The 22335-nt window shown below is 38.6% G+C and overlaps 3 protein-coding genes across 4 annotated transcripts; 1 reads left to right on the top strand and 2 right to left on the bottom strand.

The window, feature by feature from the left end:
* Positions 1 to 9631: 9631 nt before the first annotated feature.
* LOC118644852 (putative nuclease HARBI1) lies at positions 9632 to 11592 on the top strand. Its single transcript, XM_036284560.1, has 2 exons — positions 9632 to 10787; positions 10883 to 11592. The coding sequence occupies exons 1-2, from the start codon at positions 10520 to 10522 to the stop codon at positions 11467 to 11469; spliced, it is 855 nt and encodes a 284-aa protein (XP_036140453.1). The 5' UTR covers positions 9632 to 10519; the 3' UTR covers positions 11470 to 11592.
* Positions 11593 to 11655: 63 nt separating this feature from the next.
* On the bottom strand, positions 11656 to 13890 carry LOC118644851 (myb/SANT-like DNA-binding domain-containing protein 3). Of its 2 annotated transcripts, none has more exons than XM_036284558.1 (4): positions 13365 to 13890; positions 13134 to 13244; positions 12863 to 12930; positions 11656 to 12766 (listed from the first exon to the last, which is right to left on the bottom strand). In XM_036284558.1, exons 1-4 carry the CDS (start codon positions 13648 to 13650, stop codon positions 12353 to 12355), a joined length of 879 nt encoding a protein of 292 aa, XP_036140451.1. In that variant the 5' UTR covers positions 13651 to 13890; the 3' UTR covers positions 11656 to 12352. The 2 variants fall into 2 exon arrangements, with proteins under 2 accessions (XP_036140451.1, XP_036140452.1); XM_036284559.1 differs by having other exon boundaries at positions 13134 to 13233; positions 13365 to 13535.
* A 30-nt stretch (positions 13891 to 13920) lies between these two features.
* LOC118644959 lies at positions 13921 to 16448 on the bottom strand. Its single transcript, XM_036284949.1, has 2 exons — positions 16416 to 16448; positions 13921 to 16344 (listed from the first exon to the last, which is right to left on the bottom strand). Exons 1-2 carry the CDS (start codon positions 16446 to 16448, stop codon positions 13921 to 13923), a joined length of 2457 nt encoding a protein of 818 aa, XP_036140842.1.
* Between the last annotated feature and the right edge of the window lie 5887 nt (positions 16449 to 22335).

Below are 22335 nucleotides of genomic sequence, written 5' to 3'. Positions count from 1 at the left end.
TGAGAATCGGCGGGTACAGTACCTTCTTGTAACAGACGATCTTCCTCGTCTCCTTGGATACTTTTCCACTCGGATGTATTATCCGTCGGGCCTTGATAGCCTGCAAAATGCGACATGATCGCATCAACACACTCTTCCTTAGAATTTTTCTCGGGAAGGTCATATTTCTTGAGCTCTTCTTTAAGTTCAGAAAGCGAGAACTTATTTAATTTAACACGCAATGACTCCATTATTACGTGGTATCACCGACGAGTTCACATCGACGGCAAACAGTAAAACAAAAGTACGGCAGTAGAAAGAAAAACCGTTGACTATGGAAAATTCCAGCACACACTCAAAATGGCGGAAGAACTAAACGCGGGAGCACGAAGACAACACGCGCGAACGAGCCAATATGGCGGAGAGACTATAACTTGAGCGAAGTTACGAATTCGCGAAACGAATATGATTAGTACGACGGCACAAACTGCTACGTGGTTTGTAAACTATATTTCTTCATCCCACTTCTGAATTTTGTGGCTGTAAGGCGGGGGTACTGATTTTAAAAGAACCGCGGAAAGCCAAAGGAAAGATCTGGAACGTTCGAGAGGGAGATTGAGTAGAAAAACTCTCGTGACGGGATTTTAATGTCAGGATAGATAGCTTGGGGAATAGGGAATTGGACACAACCACGACGTAGCAGAAGAAAGCACTAATTCACAGTTAATGAAAATACTGGTTTTATTTGGTAGCACGAACACTCGCGTACATCTCGTCTTTTTCGCGTACAGCCGTACACCGCGAGAGAGTTCTCCTCCGCGCGCTCTTCTTCTTCTTCCTTGTCGTCTGCACAGCTAGGTGTCGCATCAATCGACCAATAGTGTGCACGAAACTGCTGTTACGCCAATGAGGCGTAGTACAATATATCACGTGGGCGGAAGGCCCAATCGCTGTCGCGGATTAGGTGACTCGAGCGCCTCGGCAAACGCAATGCCATTTCTTCACAAGTGGCGCGAAAAACAAAATTTGGTGTCGCGTACTAGAGCTACCTTACAGTATTATGTACAGAATATTTTGAGAATAAGTAAAAATATTTTTATGATGTTAGGAAAAAATGATAATATGTTATAAATGTATGATCCCAGTACATATTCATTAATGTTATATTTATTTTGATAAAAAAATTACTTTATGTAATAAATGTCATGTAATAAATTTTTTTAGAATAAATAAAATTCAAGCTTAAGATAAAATTAGAATAATTTTTTATTAAAATATTTTGATAGTGACTGTTGCTATGCAACAGATATTTTGATGTATTTTATGGAATATCTTTAAAACATCTCTGTGAAATATTTTGCTGTGTGAAAACGTTTCTTTTATTATGTACAGAATATTTTGAGAATAGGTAAAAATATTTTTATGATGTTAGGAAAAAATGATAATATGTTATAAATGTATGATCCCAGTACATATTCGTTAATGTTATATTTATTTTTAAAAAGTTTAAATGTCATGTAATAAATATTTTGATTAAAAAATTACTTTATGTAATAAATGTCATGTAATAAATTTTCTAAAAAAGCAATTAAGTATGCAAAATTAATTACATATTATTTATGGTTGGTCTACTGCATTTTTCATTGCAATTTTGACAGATAAATTTTAATTTAAATTAACATCTGACTGATTCATTATTAAATAACAAGCCACTAATTATTAGTTGTTTTACTTATTTTGATATATATAAATACCTACGTGATTTTAAAAATGTATTAATTCTAGAATAGTAAACTTATCATCCCAAGCGTCATATTGGGTTATAAATGTAACACCAGAGCAGACCTGTCACTAGCAATACAATGACAAATTCATGCAGCAAATTGAGAACAGATGTTGCAACGTAAACTCACAGCAGATTTGCGCCAAATATGCAACAGATCTGTATTCATAAATGATGATAGATTGGCGACAGATTTGTTGAATCTTTTCATTTCTTCTTTCATCACAGTTATAATTTTATTTGGGAATCGATGTAAGCAATCTCCTGGGAAGATTTATTAATTCAGCAGTAGGAACAGATTAAATAATTTACCTAACCCTCTCCTTAGCATCTAATATTTCCTATAGGGGGGCCTCAATTGACCTATCTATTTTCTCCCTTTATATCGCAGGTATATCATCTATTCTAGGTGCAATTAATTTTATTAAATTTCTTTGTAGTTAAATCTCACTCCAAAAAAATGAAAATACTACCAGTTCTGTATCATAAAAGTATAATGTGGCGGTCCTCCGCCACATCGGACTCCTCTGCAGGCGCAGCGAAGGAAGATAATTTTTGCTTACCTTCGCGCTGCGAGTGGTCTTTATGTAGCGAGTTGATGACTGCATTTTACTCCCGAGAAAGTAAGCCGCCTATCGACGGTGCCGCACTTTTTATTGCCAATTTGACATTTCGACAGATCTGCTGCATTTCTGGTATCAATCTGTCGCGTACTTTGACACACAAATGTTGTTGCATTTCTACAGGCAATTTGCTGACATTGTTTGCACTTTGGTGTTTGTCGTCAACCTGTTATCAATACTTTCAATAAATCTGCTCGCAGTTCACTACTATTTTGTCATGTATTCTGATGACAGACGTTGCTAAATATTTGCTGAATATCTGCTAATAGTGTTTGCAATAACAAGATATGTTTCTCATTTGTCGCCTTTTTGGCAACAGAATCTGTTGCCAACATTTGTCACAGCAGAAATGGTTATAGGGGTTAGGTTGTGACCGGATTTATGCATGCGATAGAATTTACAACCGAAAATGGAGAGAATCTCACAAACCTTTGATATTTCAGATAACGGTCGCCAGCTCTTTTTACCACCAAAGAGCAAGGAACAGGATACCCAGACCTTGTATTGCCGCTGGAACATCCGTTGTCACACGCAGGACCACGCCCGTGCTGCTATGAGTATCCGCCTTTGAGGTTATGGACGCCCGCGCGCAGTGGATTTCCGACACGTGTGAATCTGCTACCACTCACTAATTCACTTTCTTTCTTTTTCAGGTGCTGCCCACATCCCAGAGGAACGCTTCCGGATCGCCGCAATCTCCCAGGATCATCCACAGGTAAGTTCACAACTTTGAGGTTATGTATCACCCTTGTCCCAGTCTTAACGAGATCTTTTATTTCAGGTCCCCAGAGTATGTTCGTAGGAAGGATTGTATGCACAGAAAGGTAAGTATAATCACAAGTGTATCTAACAGTAACAAAGAGTAATGATTTATTGATAATCACTTTTAATGTTTGTTCACAGTACCCGATCGCGTGGCTTAATCACAATCGCGTAATCGTGATACTCTCTTAATTACGTAGGCCTACTAGCATTCGACCCACGTCACAATCAGTTTCGCTTTCGTGGTGAACACGGAACTTTCACTTTCGTCGCGCGATCGCTATGCATCACAAAATGGCCGACGATTGGTTTGCGCGCGAACTTATTATCTATCGGACGTGAGGTTGTTCCCTCGTAATCTCCGAGACGCGAAAGCTCAAGTGAACTCTTGGTCGCTCGTTTTATACTGAAACGCATCACCCTGCCATCGCCGCATTCGCCAATCAGCGATAGCGTCACCTGCCACCACTCGGGGTTTCCCGATACCCCCACCACTCATGCCGTGGCCACTCGACGCTTCGCGTCGCCTCGCGGGATCGCAGGCAGTGTTATCCCCTCTCCCTTGGCTTCCACCAATCACGGCAGAGCGTGGCTGGCTCGCGTGAGATGCGCTTCTCCGCTTCCTATACTCTATTCGAGCTTACACGGAAAATGATCGTATTGCACCCGAAAGTGCAAAAGTGCAGGGGTGTGTGCCACTCCGTACTTTATTACTAAATGTTTTAGAACAAACTGAAAATAATATTTATTTAAGTAACCGCTACATATAAGCAGAAAGCGTATGAAATAATGAATGTAATCCAAAGTCGCATTAGTGCGATGAAATAAACTAGCACGGAATAGCACACTACCTCTTGTAGTAACTTTAACATTTTTATCTAACTTAACATGCTGATACATGCAAGAATGAGAAACATGCCTATCGGCTAACTGAAATATGATTAATTATTAACGCTACTCGACTATGAATCTAGCTTTAAGCCTTATGTGATGTTAGATAGATATTTTTGACAAATGTCATATAAAGATGTCTGGTAGCTTGATTTTCGCCGGAATATTTTCCTAGCTTGGAATAGTAGATGTTTTTGATTATAATAGAATTATTTAAAAGAAGAATAAATGTTTATTATATGAAAACTTAGCGTATGCTATAGATTTAGTAAAAATAGCTATAAAATGTATTTGTACGTGTATCTGTGTTTTATAAAAAATAGTGTATTTAAGGAGTTATATAAAATATGTATCGCTAATATTGCGAATGTCATGTGTGCTTATTTTCTACTTTGGTACTATAAACTTAACCTAGGATATATGTATCTTTAAGTAACAATATAAAACTTAACCTAGAATAATTATATTTGTTTATTACGCGATTTTTCTTATCTCAGCGTGTTTCCGCGTGACTAGAGTGTTTGTGTGTTGTCGTCGGTGTCGTAACATTTGCACACGACTTTACTCTATTGTAAATTAACTTGACATAGTAAAATACATAAAACTGTCATATTATATTAAGTATCAAAATAAAATAAAATAATCTCGCATATAATATTTGTGCGTGGTTGTGTATAACGTGTTAATGTTTGTGTATTTCTTATGTTTCAGATCTCCCGGTGTTGCCTGGGTCCGGCCTTATCTTCCGGGATGTCTCCAGATCTGGTTAGGGTGACGCTGAGGATGCTTTTCCCCTTCACGGTTTTTCGCTCCATCTTCGTGGCCTGGAACCTTTTTGTCTCGGCTTGCGTCTTCCGCTGCAGTCCGGAGGTTGATGGCAGTGGTTCCGGATGCGCCCCTAGAGCCGGTCGCATTTCCCTCTTCAAGGGCTTTGCCTAGACTTTACGTCTGTGCTAAGCGCCTTCCTTTTGGAAGGTGATGGTGGTATTTCCGGTTCTGATTCACTGTCTGTTTGGTAAATCTTTTGGATCTTCTTCCTCGTCTGTGTATTTTGCTTACGGAAGATCCTTTTCTTAGTTCTCGTGAATTGTGGAGATTGACTTTTTTCTCCCAAGCTCGCTGACTCGTCGCTGATGTGAATCGCTTGGTTTGCGTCGCGATTCTCCTTTTCGCTTTCCTCGTTCAAGTTCTGATCATCGACATTAAGATTAGCTGTGTTGTCGAGTGGTATATGAATCGGGGTTAAGCTTTTTAGGTTAGGTACCTGTTTTTCGCTTTGCGTTGTGTTAATCTCGTTTTCGCCTTGTTGTTCACTCGCCGGGAGGTTAAGTTGGCTCACCTCATCTGATTTTTGGCGCTGTGGTGTTTGGAGGTTATGTTGCATCTCCTCACGTGGCGTTGTCTGTGTTTCGGCTTGGAGGTTAGAATCGTCTCTTTCGCCTGTGCCTGTCGTCTGAGTAGGCTGTGGTTGTGGTGTCTCGTCGACGAAATTGTAAAATTTCGTGTGTATTGTACCATCTTTTATCGTGGCGACAATCTCGACATGTGGTTGTTGGACGAGATTATCGTGGTACATTTCCACTTCTAGCATGATATTTGCTTTGCCTATGACGTTTCCGTCCTTGTCTGCTATGTCCATTGTCTCGAACATGCAGTTTCTCTTATTCAGATTTTTATAGTGATCGTTGATTAATTTAACGATGGCACTGTCGCGTTTCTTGTCGCGCTGTATTTGCTCTATTATTTTTTCTCGGGTCGCCCCTGGTTCTGTTGCTTCGGTTCCCTTTGCCAGGTTCCTCAGGAAGCTCATTCGTTTGTGTTTGCGGGCTGTTAATTCCTCGCTGAGGATATTGGTCATCGCCTGGTGGAGAAGTTTCTCTTCGTCGTTGTCCAGTCCGAGTTCCCTGATATCCTCCATGACTCGTAATAGTCATCTACGCACTTTGTCTTCACACGCGGTCGCGATTTTACAGTTTTTCTCGCGTTTGTTGTCCATGCGTTTAATGGCGCGTGTAAGTACTGCTACTGTGTCGCAGAATGTCGAAATACTTATAGTTGGGTTAGCTTCGCTATTAGCGCTCGCACGAGATTGGCTGACGCTCGATAAGGTGACGCTATCTGTGATTGGTCTAGTCTTAAGCCTATCGCGCTGTCTACCTATGCTAGTAACTTTCGCGGTTTGTTCAGTAATATTATTATTCGCGATTTTATTAGTATTATCGTTGGTTTTGTTATCGGATTTAGTTTTGACATACCATTGGTATGCTTCTTGCTGCGAATCACAAATTATTACTTCGCATGCGGAACATTGTTCATTTTCTATTATTAATTCATTTTCATGTAAACGCGTATTGTTATTTTGTAATTTATTAGTTTCGCTACGCGGTTCGCTGTTTCGCGCTAGTATCGCGTTTAAATCTGGACTAGATTCTATTTCTATTATTTCTCTAGAAGTGTCGCTACTATTACTAGGTATTATTACGTATTCTGTTGACTTTACGCATTTTGCACCTTCGCGTGTAGTTATAGGTCGTGTATTACACTTTATAGTGTGGATGTTTCTTGTGTGTGTATTATTTGTTTTTGGTGTATTATTTGTGTCATCGCTTACATTCTGAAGTTCTACGATGGCTGGTTGTTCAAACTGCCTTCGGGTTCGTTCGGTCTCGCTCAACTCGTTCAGCTTTCCGTTTCGATATTCCGGGCTCTCTCTTAGATTGGCTTTGGCTTTGGATTGGCTCGTGCGTGAAGACTGCTCCGTGGGATGTTCGTCCTGCTGCACCGCAAGTCCCATTGATTGGTCAGCTTCACCCGATTGGTTGTTTATCTGAAACAAATCTAAATTCGTTCTTTTCTCCTTGCCGCGTTGCCGTCTGAGTTTCTTTGCTGTTGGGCTGCTAATTAACGCTGCTAGCTGCTTCCTCGTGTTTCTGGCTATCAGTAGCACTGGCTCGTCTTCTTCTAAGATCATGGCTTCTACGTTAAGCTCTGTTGAGAATATTTGCGTTCTGACAGTCACAGCTTTTATCTTCGTTCTTTTTTCCCTTTTGAGATACACAGGAATGTTTGTTGATTCTGTCGTTCTCGTCAGTGGTCCGTTCTTTTGTTCGATTATTTCAACGGCTTTAGATGTGATTGCGTTGAATTCGCCTCTGGTGTTCATTACCACCTTTAGCTTGCAGTTCTCGACTCTCGCTTGGATCGAGCCTGTTTGTATTTGTTCTTTGATCATTTTCCGGATTCGAGACAAATGTCTCATCCCCTTCTCGCTTATTATTTGTCTCTTGCGCCTCTTTCTGCGTTGGACTATCCCGCTTTCAGATGATTTGTTGCTTTCGATCTCTGGACTTTCCTCTTGAGATTCGTTTGATAATGGATTATTTTGTGTTGAATTTAGTCTTAACTTGTTGATATAATCGTCTATATCCTTCTTGGAAATTTGATTTATCTGACTTTCAGGTATTCGCACCATATGTAAGTATTTTATTTTTTCTTTTGTATTATTAATTTTTTTCTTTTCTGTTTCAGGTTTCTTCGGGATCTTCGAGGGATTTTCGGATGCTGTTTTCATCGCGTTCAACTGCACTGGGTCCATCATCTTGGCTTCTCTGTGGGGTTTCAGCTGTCTCGCGTTATATACGCCTATCGCGTCGTTGTTATCATCCACCACCAAGTAAGCGTTTTCGCGTATTATTTGGCCTATTTTGTATGGTCCGTCATACACAAGATGAATTTTTTTAGTGAGTCGCCTGCTAGCGTCGCTTCGTCTATGAAGCTTGATCCACACCTGATCGTTGACTTCGAATGGTTTTGCTTCTTCGGATTTGTCTACTTGTATCTTTCGTTGGGCAGCTCGCTTCCCAAGGATCGCTGTTGCTCGTTCGATCGTCGTCTGGAGTCTTCTTTCCGCAGTTATTTCGTCTTCTTCATCCGCTCGCGGCTTCAAACGTTCGTCGATGGGCAACTGGTTTTGGTGATCTCTGTGGAGGTCGGCAGGTCTGCACCCGGTACTTGAATGTGTAGTACTATTTATTGTAGTCTCAGCCCGTTTAATTATCTTGTCCCATCTTATTTGACGGTCATACGCATATACTCGGATTATGCGTCCGATCTCTCTCATAACCCGCTCGACTGGGTTTGATTGAGGATTGTATGGGCTGGTTTTTCTGGCAGTGAGGCCCATTTCGGTTGCAAAATCTCTCCACCGATTCGTTATGAATTGGCCTGCATTGTCAGTTAGTATCTCGCGTGGAATGCCAATATCGTTGAAACAATTTAACTGGAGCGTGTCAATTATCGTTTCCAGTTTTTGGTTTGGCATTATGTATAATTTTGTTAACTTAGAAAATTGGTCCATTACGACCAGCACGTATTTATTACCCTTGGCCGTCTGAGGCAATGGGCCAAAAATATCTATAGATATAACTTTACCCGGTCTCTCTGGCAAATCATAGTATTGTACGCCGCGTGTCGCTCGCGTAAAATACTTTGTCGCCTGGCATACGTGACACGACGCAACAACATCTCGGCCTAGCTTGTCTAGATTGTTAATCGCGAAATATTGTCTCGTAAAATCGACAGTTTTGTCCGTGCCAAAATGCAATAGATATTCGTGTATTTTATTGACTAATCGCCAACGAATACTATCAGGTACGACGATTCGATCGCCTTCGGGTGTTTTTAATCTTATTAGATCGTTTCGTAAAACGTAATTTTCGGGTTGTTCTGTTAACTTCGTATTCAATTCTACGTCCTGACTTTGTGCGGTTTCCACGAATGCGACCCACTCGGTAGTTTCTATATCGTCATTCGGTTCCCTAACAGCTGCTATGACTCTGGTCATCTCCGCTTTTTTCGCGTATTCATTTTGTATATTGCAACGAGATAACGTATCCGCAGTGGTATTCTGTTTTCCAGGAATATGACTAATTTATAAATCAAATTCGTTGAGAAACGATATCCAGCGCGCAATTCTGCCACTGTCTGTCGCACATGATGTTAGAAATTTAAGCGCGCGATGATCGGTGTGCACTCGAATTTTCCGTCTCAGTAAAGTAGCGTGCCATTTTTTAAGCGCCCAAACTAACGCTAAGCACTCGATTTCGGTAACGGTGTAATGAAGTTCGCCACCCTTCAATGACCTACTCGCGTACGCTATTGTGTACTTCTTCTCGTCTTCCGCGTATTGATATAATCTCGCGCCCAACCCGTACTTTGAAGCATCGACATAAATGCCAAATTTTCTATTCGGACGAATTACAAAGAGCTTTTCGGCTTCGTCGAACGCTCGCTTGATCTCATTAAAAGCTTTTTGTTCGACGTCAGTCCAAACAAATTTTACACCCTTTTTCAACAAGTTTTCCAGTGGTTTAGCCAAGTTCGCGAGTCCCTTAATGAATCTACGATCCCAATTTACGAGCCCTAAAAAAGCTTGAATGCCCTTTTTGTTTCTAGGTCGCTCGAAGTTTTTAATCGCGGATCTAGTATCTTCGTTCATTTCGGCCGTTATTTGGTCGAATGTATGCCCTAGAAATTTAATTTCCGGTTTCATGAACTCGCATTTTGTTTTATTTAATCGGAACCCTACTTTTTGTAGTTTTTCCAAGACGTAATTAATATGGAATAAATGTTCCTCGAAACTATTGGACGCGATCAATACGTCGTCTAAGGCCCAGTTTCACCACTTAGTTTAACCGGAGTTTAAGTCATTAAACTTGGTTTAAAGAAAATATTACGTTCCACAGCTTCTTTAAACTTACGTTAACATCGATTTCTTACGTTAAAGTTAAACGGTGAATTTTGGGCGTTTAGGAATCTAAACGAGGTTTATTTCAGTGTCAAAAATTTGTTTAGGTTTAGGTTTAGGTTATGTATATAGCATTGTTATTTTGCTAGTGAGAAAAGTAATCGTCAAGTAATTAAAAATTTGTAAGTGACAAATAAAAATATGTGTATTGATTAAAATTATGGCTTTAGCGTATATACTATCATCATCTGATGAAGAAAATTTCATTGTCAATCGACGACCTCGACGACTTCGACGACCAAGAAAAATAAAGAGACGACCATCATATTTTGAAGAATTGGATGATGTCGATTTTCATATTCGGTTTCGTTTATCAAAAGCATCAGTTAATACAATATTGAGAGAAATCGAACAAGAAATTTATCAAGGAAAACTGTGAGTATATATAAAGTTAATATGTGAAATATTATCAGACTTTTGTATTTTGACAGATAATGTTATAAAAAGAATAACAAATAACAAAAATAGTAATAAATTTTAAAAATTAATTATATTAAACAATTGAGTATTATTTATTATGATTATATATAAAGTATATTATAACCTATGTATAATATTTACTTTAGAATTTTAGAATGTCGTTTTTTATACTACTAAAAATAAACAATAAGTTAAAATAATTAATAAATTATAATAAAACTTTTTGTTTACTATAAAAACAATGCTATAGCTCCAATGAATCAACTTCTTTTGACGTTAAGGTTTTATGCAACGGGATGTCATTTATTAACGGCAGCGGATTTTGGTGGAATAAGTAAATCAAGCTGTCACAGAATTGTTCATCGAGTGACTAAAGCTATTGCTCGTCTTCGACCACGTTATATAAAATTTCCTATATTGCCTGAGGAAATAAAAAAAACACAAGTTGAATTTTTCAATATTGCAAGGTTTCCTAGAGTAATAGGCTGCATTGATTGTACTCATGTAAAAGTACAGTCATTTGGTTAGTAAAATATAATTCATAGAATGTATTTTTAATATATTTTATATATATTTTATTTACTTTTATTAATAAATTATTTATTGCACTTATTACAGGTGGAAATGATGCAGAGTATTATAGAAACAGAAAAGGATATTTTTCCATTAATGTACAAGCAATTTGTAATGCAAATTTAGAGATAATTGATATTGTGGGTCGATGGCAAGGATCAGTGCATGATGCCACAATATTTAATAATTGCAGAATACGCGCTTTATTCGAAGCTGGAACATTTGGGAATTCTTTCCTATTAGGAGATGGTGGTTATGCTCTTCGTCCTTATTTTATGACTCCTTTACAAAATCCGCGCACTCGTATGGAGCAACTATATAATGAATCGCATATACGAACACGGAATACAATCGAGCGTGTATTCGGTATATGGAAAAGAAGATTTCCAATTTTAGCAGTTGGATCTCGATTTCAAAAGGTAGACAAAGTTTTACCCGTTATTGTTGCAACTGCTGTGTTGCATAATATTGCTCGGCAAACCGGTGATGCATTACCACCAAACGATCCTGCACTGCAATTGCCCGTCCCATGGGAAAATATATTACAAGAAGGCAATATAGTTTATAGAAATGATGTACCTGGTAATAATGAGATACAACGTCTATTAATCAACGATTATTTCCGAAGGTAAGAAAAAAACCATTAAATTATGTATTTACTAATAGTTTATCTTTGTGATTAAAATTTTTTAAATATTTTATTATTAAATGGGTGTAGATATAATAATAAAATATATATTTATAAAATAAACATATTTTCTATATAAATTTTTCTTAAAATTAGATTATAGGAACAATAAATTAACAATTTTTTTATATTTGCAAAAATTATGTTATAATTTACTTTTTAAAAATCAATACATAAAATATTAATGTTTTATAACACATTATTTTTTTTAGTTTAATGTAAGCAACCAATTTTGCTGCTGATCAAAGTCCTTTGACTTCTCGTTTAGTGAACAAAGTCTACAAAACTGTGTTAGTAGGAATAAAAAAACCAAAGATGCGACTCTCTTTAGAGATTATCATATTAATACAAATAATGTAATTGTATTCCTTCATCCTATATTTTAATAAAAAATTTTTTAAAAATAAAGAATAAAGCAAAAACCAAATTAAAAGAATATTTCTACGAATACATAAATAATCTTATATACTTACATTTTATGACTCTCAGAACTTTAACACTAACATAAATATTTGCAATCCCTGCAATAAAATCTAATATAAAAAAACAAAATGAAATTAAAAAATAAAAAACTAGGAACTATATAAAAGGAACATACACAAACTTAATACTAACAATAAAATTAAGCGACTCTCCTCAGAGGTTTCATAAAAACAAATATTGTGATCTCTGCTATAAAATATTCTAATAAAAAAAAAGAAAAAAATATTGCAACGAATATATAAACTTTTTTATATTAAAAAAAAAATTGCAGCTTTCGATACAATTCGGTTATTTTGGCACAATCCAAACTAGAACTATGAGAATTAAAGAAAAAATTATTTTATTTAATCTTTATCAGAATTTAACCGTTTTTTCAGAATTTTAATATTAAGCTGTTCTTTTTCTAACAACGTTTTATAGATAATTATTTCTAAAGCTGACTTTTTTTTAATTTCTTCTTTCATTATTTCTATTAGTTCTACTTTGGATTGTACCAAAATATCCAATTCATTAGTTTTTTTTGCAGCTGCTTTGGTCTTTTTCGATTTTTTATACTTTAAATTTGATTGTGGTAACTTATTCGTTACTGGATTGTTTTCTTTTGAAGATTCCTTATCGAGAACACTTTCAACATCCTCAAATATTAATTCTTCAGTTTCTTCAGTTTCAAGATTGTCCGAAACCTGCAACTCTTTACTCTTCTCAGAGCACAACTTCGTTGGTGTCCAATCAGTCCAATTGCTTGAATCTTCGAGTATCTGTGAGACAAATATAAATATAAATTTTTAAATAATAGTTTTTCTATAATATTTAAAATATTAGATAATAAATAATTTTAAACAAGATGTACGTACCTCATATTGATAACAGCTTTCACCTTCTGATTCTTCATTGCATTGTGATGTATTTGTTTCTGCGATGCCTAAAATATCAAATATATATTAATTACATATATAAATTAATACTAACAAAAAATTAATGTTATTTTTTATTAGTTATTACTTAAAAAGATATCTTTTATTTACATAATTGAATAATACACACATATTATTTTCATTATTAAAAAAACGACATGTATTAATTTAAAATGTTACAAGAAATATATTAAATTATTCTATAGCATACCTGTAATGTTATCGCTATCAAAGTTATTTGTTAAACCCTCTATTGATGGCTGAATGATACTTTTAATCCTTTCAGCAATGGGATCATCATTTATGTTCATCTTTCCACCACCTGTATTAAAAAAAATTATTCAATGTGACATGTGTACAACAATCTAGTACTTTTAATATATATTTTAATATAAATTTAAGAAACAAAATTAATACTATATATGTATAACACTTTTCTTACCTGTCTTGAAAACTTCATTTCTAATTTCAGCATAATGTTTTCGTGTTTTCTTTTTTAAATTATCCCAACAGCTTTTTAAGGAAGCTACATCTCTATATATTGAGTTATTACTACTATTATACTCTTTTGATATATTTAGCCAACATTTTTCTTTTTCTTTCAAATTAATGTTATCCGTTTTTTTATTTTCTATTATGTTCTTATATTTTTCTATTAATTCTATTACTTTGAGCTTTTCAGTATTTGAAAAGTTTGGAAGTCTTTCTCTTTTTTTTATTTCGGACATTTTTAATAACACTAAATATAATGAAATATTCACAACTTCATACAACTTATAACCTTACTATTACGTGCAATAACAATATTTCCGTCTCTTCGATCTTTTCCCTTATATTGGAAATTGACCAATCATATTCTATACTGCAGAGTTTCTTCGAATAGATTATAGGTTTAGGTAACGTTTCGTTAAAAATGAGTTGTGGGACGCAACAGGAGTTTAACTTGGTTTAACTATAGCGTTAAATTTAATGGCAGTTTAGCTAAACTTAGTTTAAACTCAAATTGGTGAAACTGGGCCTAAATATACTATCGTAAACGCGTCGCACTCGTCTCCTAATGCTTTTCTAATAGCTCGCGTAAAAGAAGCTCCGGCAGTTTTTAAGCCGAATGGCATTCTACGGAACACGTATAATTGATTATCGAACATGAATCCCACATACTTCTTACTCTCGTCGTCAAGAGGAATTTGCCAAAAGGCTTTAGCAATGTCTAACGTACTGAAGTATCGTCTACTTCCGATTCGACGGAATACTTCATCGATGGTAGGCGGTTGATCGTGGTCATTGCACATTTTCTTGTTTATTTCACGCGCGTCAAGGCATAACCGAATGTCGCCTGACTTTTTTACAACGACTACTAAGGGGTTTATATACTGAGTTGCCGCTCGCTCAATTATTCCCTGTGATTCCATTTCAAGGATATGTTCGCGTACTTTGTCGCGGTGTATATCCGGTATCGAATAGAGCTTTGTTTTAAACGGTCTTTCAGTCTTCATCGCGATTTTATGCGTGTAGTGCGTTACTTGCCCGATCTCGTCTTTAAAAATATCACTAAATTTATTCAGCGTTGCTGTTAATAATTTTTCGGCTTCGTTCGCGTCAATTACGTTTATGCTCGTTACGCTTGCCGTCGCGTCGGTCGATTTCGCGTTATTAAAACGTACTGCAACGTTCTTTTCGCCGCACTCGAGAATCGCCGCTTGCTCAATTAGGAAATCTATTCCTAAAATCATTTGATATGAGAGATTCTTTACCACGTAAAATTCATGAATGAACTCGCGGTCTTTAATTTTAAATTCTAGTTGTACACGATTCGCTATTGGTTGGCCTTTATCATTAAATGCACCTCGCAATAAAAATTTGCGAATCGGTATTATTCTTAGTGGTATCGCGTCGGAATTCAATCTATCGAAGAGGTCCATCGTAATAGCCGATATCTGCGCCCCTGTGTCGACCAATGCTGTAACGCGAATGTTTCGCAGAACAACCTGCACATAGGGCGCTGGTTTTCCACGATTCGCACTCTGGTCTTTGTCAGACGCTTCTGAGACATCGTTCAAGATTTCTCTCGTTCGCAAAATTGCTAGATGTTTATCTTCCGCGTTGTCGTCTGCGAATTCGCGATCACTCTCTTCGTCGAGTTTTTTATCGATCGGTTTCATCGCTGCGACTTTCCTTCGTTCGCTCGCGCCTTTTGTTGAGGACGATTTCTTTTCAGCGCTCGGTTTTGTTTTTTCATTTAACGCGTATTCCCTCTTTGATTTCTTCGCGAATTTTTTATCGTAAGGAACTATTTCGCGGCCCGTCGCGTCTTCGGTTTCGGATTCCGATAATTCGACGACTTCAGGTTTTTCCGCTTTAATGGCTCGCGCCTTATTATAATTCCATGCGCTCGATTGCCCTTTTTCCCTAACGTTCGGTTGCCGCTGGTTTTTCCAAGTCGCGTTGCGTTTTTCATACAGCGTGCCGTCGCTCGCGTCGCGTCGCTTGCTCGCTAAGGATTTCACGTTGTCGCTAACGTTCGTTGGTTTGGTTGTCGTGGCTCGTTCCTTCGCAGGGGTTTTCTGGGTTTCATCGCGCGTTTTAGACTTCTTAGCACGCATTCGCTCGTAATCAAGCTCGTCTAGAAGCTTCACGAATTCCTCTACGTTTTTCACCGTTGTAGGGCGTATTTCTCTCGCGATATCTTTGCTAAAGTGTCGTTTTACGCTCCGGATAATTTCCATTTCCGACATAGGAGGGTTCAAGTACTTCGCTTGTTTTGCGATATTTAACGCGTATTCGGACATAGATTGGCTTGCGGATTCACTAAAATTTCCGGTATATATGCTTTCTCGGAATCGTGCTTGCTGTTCATCTCCCCAAAAATATTCGATAAATTTTTGCTTGCCCTCTGTAATATTATCGGGTTCGCGCACGTCATACCAGCTCGAAGCTGTTCCGCGCATGCATTTTCCGAAAAAATACAATTTCTCGGCCTCACTTATGTTTTCGTAAGTCGCGATCTTCTCGAAACGCCTCAAGAATTTAATGGGGTTTTGAGTATCCGTTTTACCAAAATATTTTAAATCTTCGAATGGGCTTTTCAGCCATCCACCTTTGGGTAGTCTCGCGTGTACGACGTTATTTCCGTCAGGAATGGTCGGCTCGCGCGCCGTTGCGTTGACAAAAAGGGGTTCTGGCTCGCGTTCAAAATGCTCGCCTTCGTTTCGTTCGCGCATCGGTATTTGCCGCGTCTCCAGCGTTTCCAAACGCTGACGTACTTCCGCTAGTAACAACACGATTTCTTCGTTTCCGATAGAATTACTTTCCTCTTTGCGTGCCAATTCGTCTTGTTCAAGACGTTTACGCAGGATTTCATTCTCGTCGATAATGCGTTTTAAGTCCGCAGCATTCTTTCCGCTACGTTCTTTGCCTTCGACCTAGTGACCCGTTCGTCAGACGATTTCTTTTTAGGTGTATGCTGCATCTTTGGATTAAGATAATCGCGTACGGCGCCTTGTTCGGCATCGGATTCCTCCGCCATTTCGCAGTCTATCTATCTATTACTCGCTTATAATAATTTAACTTTCCACGAGCACATGCACGTATTTGAATCTCAGGATACTTCGCGGTTACACACGAATCGCTACGTAACGCCGATAAACTTTTTTATGCAATTATCAATCGCAGTTTAATAATTCGGGACGATAGCGTCCTGTCACGGTCGCCAGAAATGTTATTTAATTTGCTTGTCTAAAGTTAACGTTGGAACGTGAAATTACGCGCGACCACACGCGTCTGATTTGCCAGAGGATAAGACATCAAACTTCATTTACGAATTTGCAGGGCCAAATCCGCGTGAAAGCTAACACCCTTCACTGTGACCGGATTTATGCATGCGATAGAATTTACAACCGAAAATGGAGAGAATCTCACAAACCTTTGATATTTCAGATAACGGTCGCCAGCTCTTTTTACCACCAAAGAGCAAGGAACAGGATACCCAGACCTTGTATTGCCGCTGGAACATCCGTTGTCACACGCAGGACCACGCCCGTGCTGCTATGAGTATCCGCCTTTGAGGTTATGGACGCCCGCGCGCAGTGGATTTCCGACACGTGTGAATCTGCTACCACTCACTAATTCACTTTCTTTCTTTTTCAGGTGCTGCCCACATCCCAGAGGAACGCTTCCGGATCGCCGCAATCTCCCAGGATCATCCACAGGTAAGTTCACAACTTTGAGGTTATGTATCACCCTTGTCCCAGTCTTAACGAGATCTTTTATTTCAGGTCCCCAGAGTATGTTCGTAGGAAGGATTGTATGCACAGAAAGGTAAGTATAATCACAAGTGTATCTAACAGTAACAAAGAGTAATGATTTATTGATAATCACTTTTAATGTTTGTTCACAGTACCCGATCGCGTGGCTTAATCACAATCGCGTAATCGTGATACTCTCTTAATTACGTAGGCCTACTAGCATTCGACCCACGTCACAATCAGTTTCGCTTTCGTGGTGAACACGGAACTTTCACTTTCGTCGCGCGATCGCTATGCATCACAAAATGGCCGACGATTGGTTTGCGCGCGAACTTATTATCTATCGGACGTGAGGTTGTTCCCTCGTAATCTCCGAGACGCGAAAGCTCAAGTGAACTCTTGGTCGCTCGTTTTATACTGAAACGCATCACCCTGCCATCGCCGCATTCGCCAATCAGCGATAGCGTCACCTGCCACCACTCGGGGTTTCCCGATACCCCCACCACTCATGCCGTGGCCACTCGACGCTTCGCGTCGCCTCGCGGGATCGCAGGCAGTGTTATCCCCTCTCCCTTGGCTTCCACCAATCACGGCAGAGCGTGGCTGGCTCGCGTGAGATGCGCTTCTCCGCTTCCTATACTCTATTCGAGCTTACACGGAAAATGATCGTATTGCACCCGAAAGTGCAAAAGTGCAGGGGTGTGTGCCACTCCGTACTTTATTACTAAATGTTTTAGAACAAACTGAAAATAATATTTATTTAAGTAACCGCTACATATAAGCAGAAAGCGTATGAAATAATGAATGTAATCCAAAGTCGCATTAGTGCGATGAAATAAACTAGCACGGAATAGCACACTACCTCTTGTAGTAACTTTAACATTTTTATCTAACTTAACATGCTGATACATGCAAGAATGAGAAACATGCCTATCGGCTAACTGAAATATGATTAATTATTAACGCTACTCGACTATGAATCTAGCTTTAAGCCTTATGTGATGTTAGATAGATATTTTTGACAAATGTCATATAAAGATGTCTGGTAGCTTGATTTTCGCCGGAATATTTTCCTAGCTTGGAATAGTAGATGTTTTTGATTATAATAGAATTATTTAAAAGAAGAATAAATGTTTATTATATGAAAACTTAGCGTATGCTATAGATTTAGTAAAAATAGCTATAAAATGTATTTGTACGTGTATCTGTGTTTTATAAAAAATAGTGTATTTAAGGAGTTATATAAAATATGTATCGCTAATATTGCGAATGTCATGTGTGCTTATTTTCTACTTTGGTACTATAAACTTAACCTAGGATATATGTATCTTTAAGTAACAATATAAAACTTAACCTAGAATAATTATATTTGTTTATTACGCGATTTTTCTTATCTCAGCGTGTTTCCGCGTGACTAGAGTGTTTGTGTGTTGTCGTCGGTGTCGTAACATTTGCACACGACTTTACTCTATTGTAAATTAACTTGACATAGTAAAATACATAAAACTGTCATATTATATTAAGTATCAAAATAAAATAAAATAATCTCGCATATAATATTTGTGCGTGGTTGTGTATAACGTGTTAATGTTTGTGTATTTCTTATGTTTCAGATCTCCCGGTGTTGCCTGGGTCCGGCCTTCTCTTCCGGGATGTCTCCAGATCTGGTTAGGGTGACGCTGAGGATGCTTTTCCCCTTCACGGTTTTTCGCTCCGTCTTCGTCGCCTGAAACCTTTTTGTCTCGGCTTGCGTCTTCCGCTGCAGTCCGGAGGTTGATGGCAGTGGTTCCGGATGCGCCCCTAGAGCCGGTCGCAAGGTTAGGTTGTGACCGGATTACCGAATGACGTGACTCACGAATTCGGACAAGTAAAGACTCACAAACCTTTTGTTGCAGGTTTTCACAGTCGCCAGCCCCTTTATCCTTATCAAGAGGCAAGGTGTGGTGTCCCGGATTCGTCGTTCTGCTCAGGAACGCCGGAACGCACGTCGGTGCTGCTTCCGTCGGATGGACAGCTACCACTAGCTTGATTATATCCCAGAGGAAATTCACAACACACGAACTTCGAACGGACTTATTATTAATTCCTTTTCTCTTTTCTTTCAGGTGCCGCCGTCGTCTCAGGATCGTCCCCAGGATCGCCTTCGTCGTCCCACAGGAACTTCGCCAGGTAAGTATAATTTGATTTTCAGGTTTACCCGCGGTCCCGTTTTTAATAGGATTACTTTCTTTTCAGGTTGCCAGGAATATCCACGAGCTCAGGAACGGACACACAGTCAGGTAAGTGAGAGATAACACTATGTTGTTTTTCGTAACAAATAACAAACAGTACGCTTTATTGATAAGCTTGGTGTCACATATGTCACATAAGTCCCGAACGCGTCGCTTCTTCACAATCGAGTCGACACTATCACTATTCGGGTATCGAATCTACTCGCATTCGGTCGATTTATTTTGTTGTTATTGACTTGCGCACGCACGCTCGAACTCTCTTAACGAAGAGATGGTTATGCCGAAACGCGCGAGAGCTCACTCACTTTAACGTGCATAGCACGGAACAGTCGCACTCGCGATGTCACGTATCTCGCTTTCCGTGACTTTTGCTATCGGATATGTATGGCGCGCGAAAACTCTTAACTCGGTCGTTCGCGGTGTTGTCGCCATGAATTCCTGCGCGCGAAAGCTCCTGAGAGCTCTTAACGCTCGCTTTTATACTACCGAGAGGGACGCTACCCCGTCTCGTCGGAATCCGCCAATCGCACGCATGACGCTGCCGGGAGCGCTCGGGCTTCCCCCTCCCGCCGGGTTCTGCCAACCGCGCATGGCGTCGGTTTCCCCCACGGATGTTGGAGGTGTTGCCCCCACTCTCTGTTGCGCGGCGTTGCTGCGCTGCGGGCATCTCGCTGAGTTGCCCCCTCTAGTCTGGCGTATCCCCTCTTCCTTATTGAAGATTGCACTTGCAAGTGCAAATAATTTGGTGTGAATTGCACTTAAAGTGCAATCCACACAGATTATGTAATTTTACATAGAAAATGCTTATTAAAGCCAAGAAACTAAAAAATGCATCGAATATGCATATGACACTAAGAATGTCGCGTTGAGTCTAATAAAAATAATATTTAACAAAAAATAATGATAGCACACTAGTTGTGCTTCTAACATGACTGTATGTAACAAAATTAAGAGAAACTAATTTTTCAAACGCCGCTACGCGAATACGGGTACGCATACGGGTACTATTATTATGATAACTATCAGGAGTATGATTACAAGGGTAAGTATGATTATAATAAGTAATTCTAACATAGTGATAATATTTATTTAGTAACTTAGAACAGAATGCATGCAAATGCAAATAAACTTTTGTTAAAGATATATATATATGTAACTTAACTAACTATAGACTTTAGATATATTAAATATAAAAAATTACGAACTCGCGCCTTACATGAAAATAAACTTAAAGATAACGTCATTTAACGAAATGAAAGAAACGCGAATTTTTTTCGCGGGGTAAGACGCGTTGTTTCGGTTGGGCTGGCTATTTCCGCTGGCCCTCCTGGCTGGTCCGGTCATCCGTACGTTGCAGGACGACGCTGACTACTTGTTTGCCTTCTACTGACTTCCTCTCGGTCTTGGTCGCCGAAAACTTCGGGATCGCCTCCTCGTCGTGTCCCTCTGCCTTGGCTGACGGTTCGGGCTGCTGGACGCCCTGAGGGGACGGTCTCAAGGTTAGGTTGTTTAAGTTAGGTTTAAGTTTAGGTTTAGGTTTAGGTTTAGGTTTAAAGGGATGGGCTTAATAATTGCAATTATATCAGCTTAAAAGTTTATAAAAAGCTCGTAATTCTTCCACAATGATCAATTCGTTGCATGTGGGGGGGGGTGGGGCAGTTCGACAGGAGTGTTGACGCGCATGCAAAAGTAAAGTACCTTAAAAAATAAATTGCTGCATTAACTATAGTATTGAAATGATTGTCTTTTTGCTTTTAAAATATTTATTTTGTTTGTTTAACTTGTATAACTCAATTGTTTATACGGACACGCAAGAGTAAAGTATCTTAAACAAATCAACTATTGTATCAACTATGGTGTTGATATATTATCTGCTTTTAAAATATTCAGGTCTCGATTTTTTATTTAACTTAAGTAATTCTATTGATGCTCAGGAGTGTTGCAAATGTTAAGTAGAATGCACCCAAAATATATTGTTATAATTACAAAAAAAATAAAATATTGCAAAATACATACATTTACACATAACCTCTTCCTTCTGTCGTAAGACATACTCTGCCTGCGTTTGAAAATAGCTTTAGCTGGTGTTGGGAAAAAAAGGTTAAGTTGGTAGTATTGAGAATTCCCAACGCTGTGTTCGTTTTCTCTCAGCTGGAAGTAGTTGGAGATCGATCGAATAGGTGCATTTAGTGCAAATGACAACAAAATATCTTAACAAGCGATAACGTACGCACGTGTTTTATATAACTTATACTTACGATTGTTGAAATTTAGCAAATTCAAGGTAATCCTTTTTCTTTGTTTAATAACACTTAAATGTAAAATAGAGTAAATGTAAAATAACATTAATAAATAAAAAGCAAGAAATAAAAGGAACATTATTAACATTCTCTTAATATTTTTTATTGTTATGTGTGGTTGTGACGCATACATAAAATTTAACAAATTACTTGAAATAAAATATTTTCTTAATGCAAATTTGTTGTGAGTGCGCGACACTCACACAAACTTTACTTGTAATAACGATAAGGGTGTCGAGTGACACCTCGCGCGACGACACCGTCCGGCCTTGCTACCGGGCATCGCACCGGCCTTCACACCGGACATCACACCGAGCTACATATCCGGTTACTCATTTTGCCACCCGAAATCTCCTGATTTCTGGTGGAATGCGCCTAGCTAGCAATTGCTGGCTAAGCTAGTGCCCGGGCCAAAGGCCCGTGACCGCGAGTGACATCCCTTGGTAACAAGCCGAAAGGCTGAGTATATAAAGACCGCGGAAAGAGAACGAGTAGGCTCATAATCAATAATAATAGCGACGAGTATATGTCGCTCGTCGAAACTACAAACTAGACGTAGTAACACATCTTTCGGGTTCGCTAACGAAAACTGTAAAGGAAGAACAAATATATATCTCTTGTTATTAACTCTCGGCGTT

The sequence above is a fragment of the Monomorium pharaonis genome, chromosome 3 (assembly GCF_013373865.1).
Source record: "Monomorium pharaonis isolate MP-MQ-018 chromosome 3, ASM1337386v2, whole genome shotgun sequence".
Lineage (NCBI taxonomy): Eukaryota > Metazoa > Arthropoda > Insecta > Hymenoptera > Formicidae > Monomorium > Monomorium pharaonis.
This window is presented reverse-complemented; position numbering and strand designations above follow the sequence as displayed.

Bases quoted from the DNA above. Each gene is read 5' to 3' on its own strand.
- LOC118644852 (XM_036284560.1), top strand. From the start codon at position 10,520: ATGAATCAACTTCTTTTGACGTTAAGGTTTTATGCAACGGGATGTCAT. The intron at 10,788-10,882 runs GTTAGTAAAATA...CACTTATTACAG, and splicing joins TGTAAAAGTACAGTCATTTG to GTGGAAATGATGCAGAGTAT.
- LOC118644851 (XM_036284558.1), bottom strand. From the start codon at position 13,650: ATGTCCGAAATAAAAAAAAGAGAAAGACTTCCAAACTTTTCAAATACT. The intron at 13,245-13,364 runs GTAAGAAAAGTG...TTTTTAATACAG, and splicing joins AAATGAAGTTTTCAAGACAG to GTGGTGGAAAGATGAACATA. The intron at 12,931-13,133 runs GTATGCTATAGA...TTGATATTTTAG, and splicing joins TGATAGCGATAACATTACAG to GCATCGCAGAAACAAATACA.
- LOC118644959 (XM_036284949.1), bottom strand. From the start codon at position 16,448: ATGGCGGAGGAATCCGATGCCGAACAAGGCGCC. The intron at 16,345-16,415 runs GTACGCGATTAT...ACGGGTCACTAG, and splicing joins CCGATGCCGAACAAGGCGCC to GTCGAAGGCAAAGAACGTAG.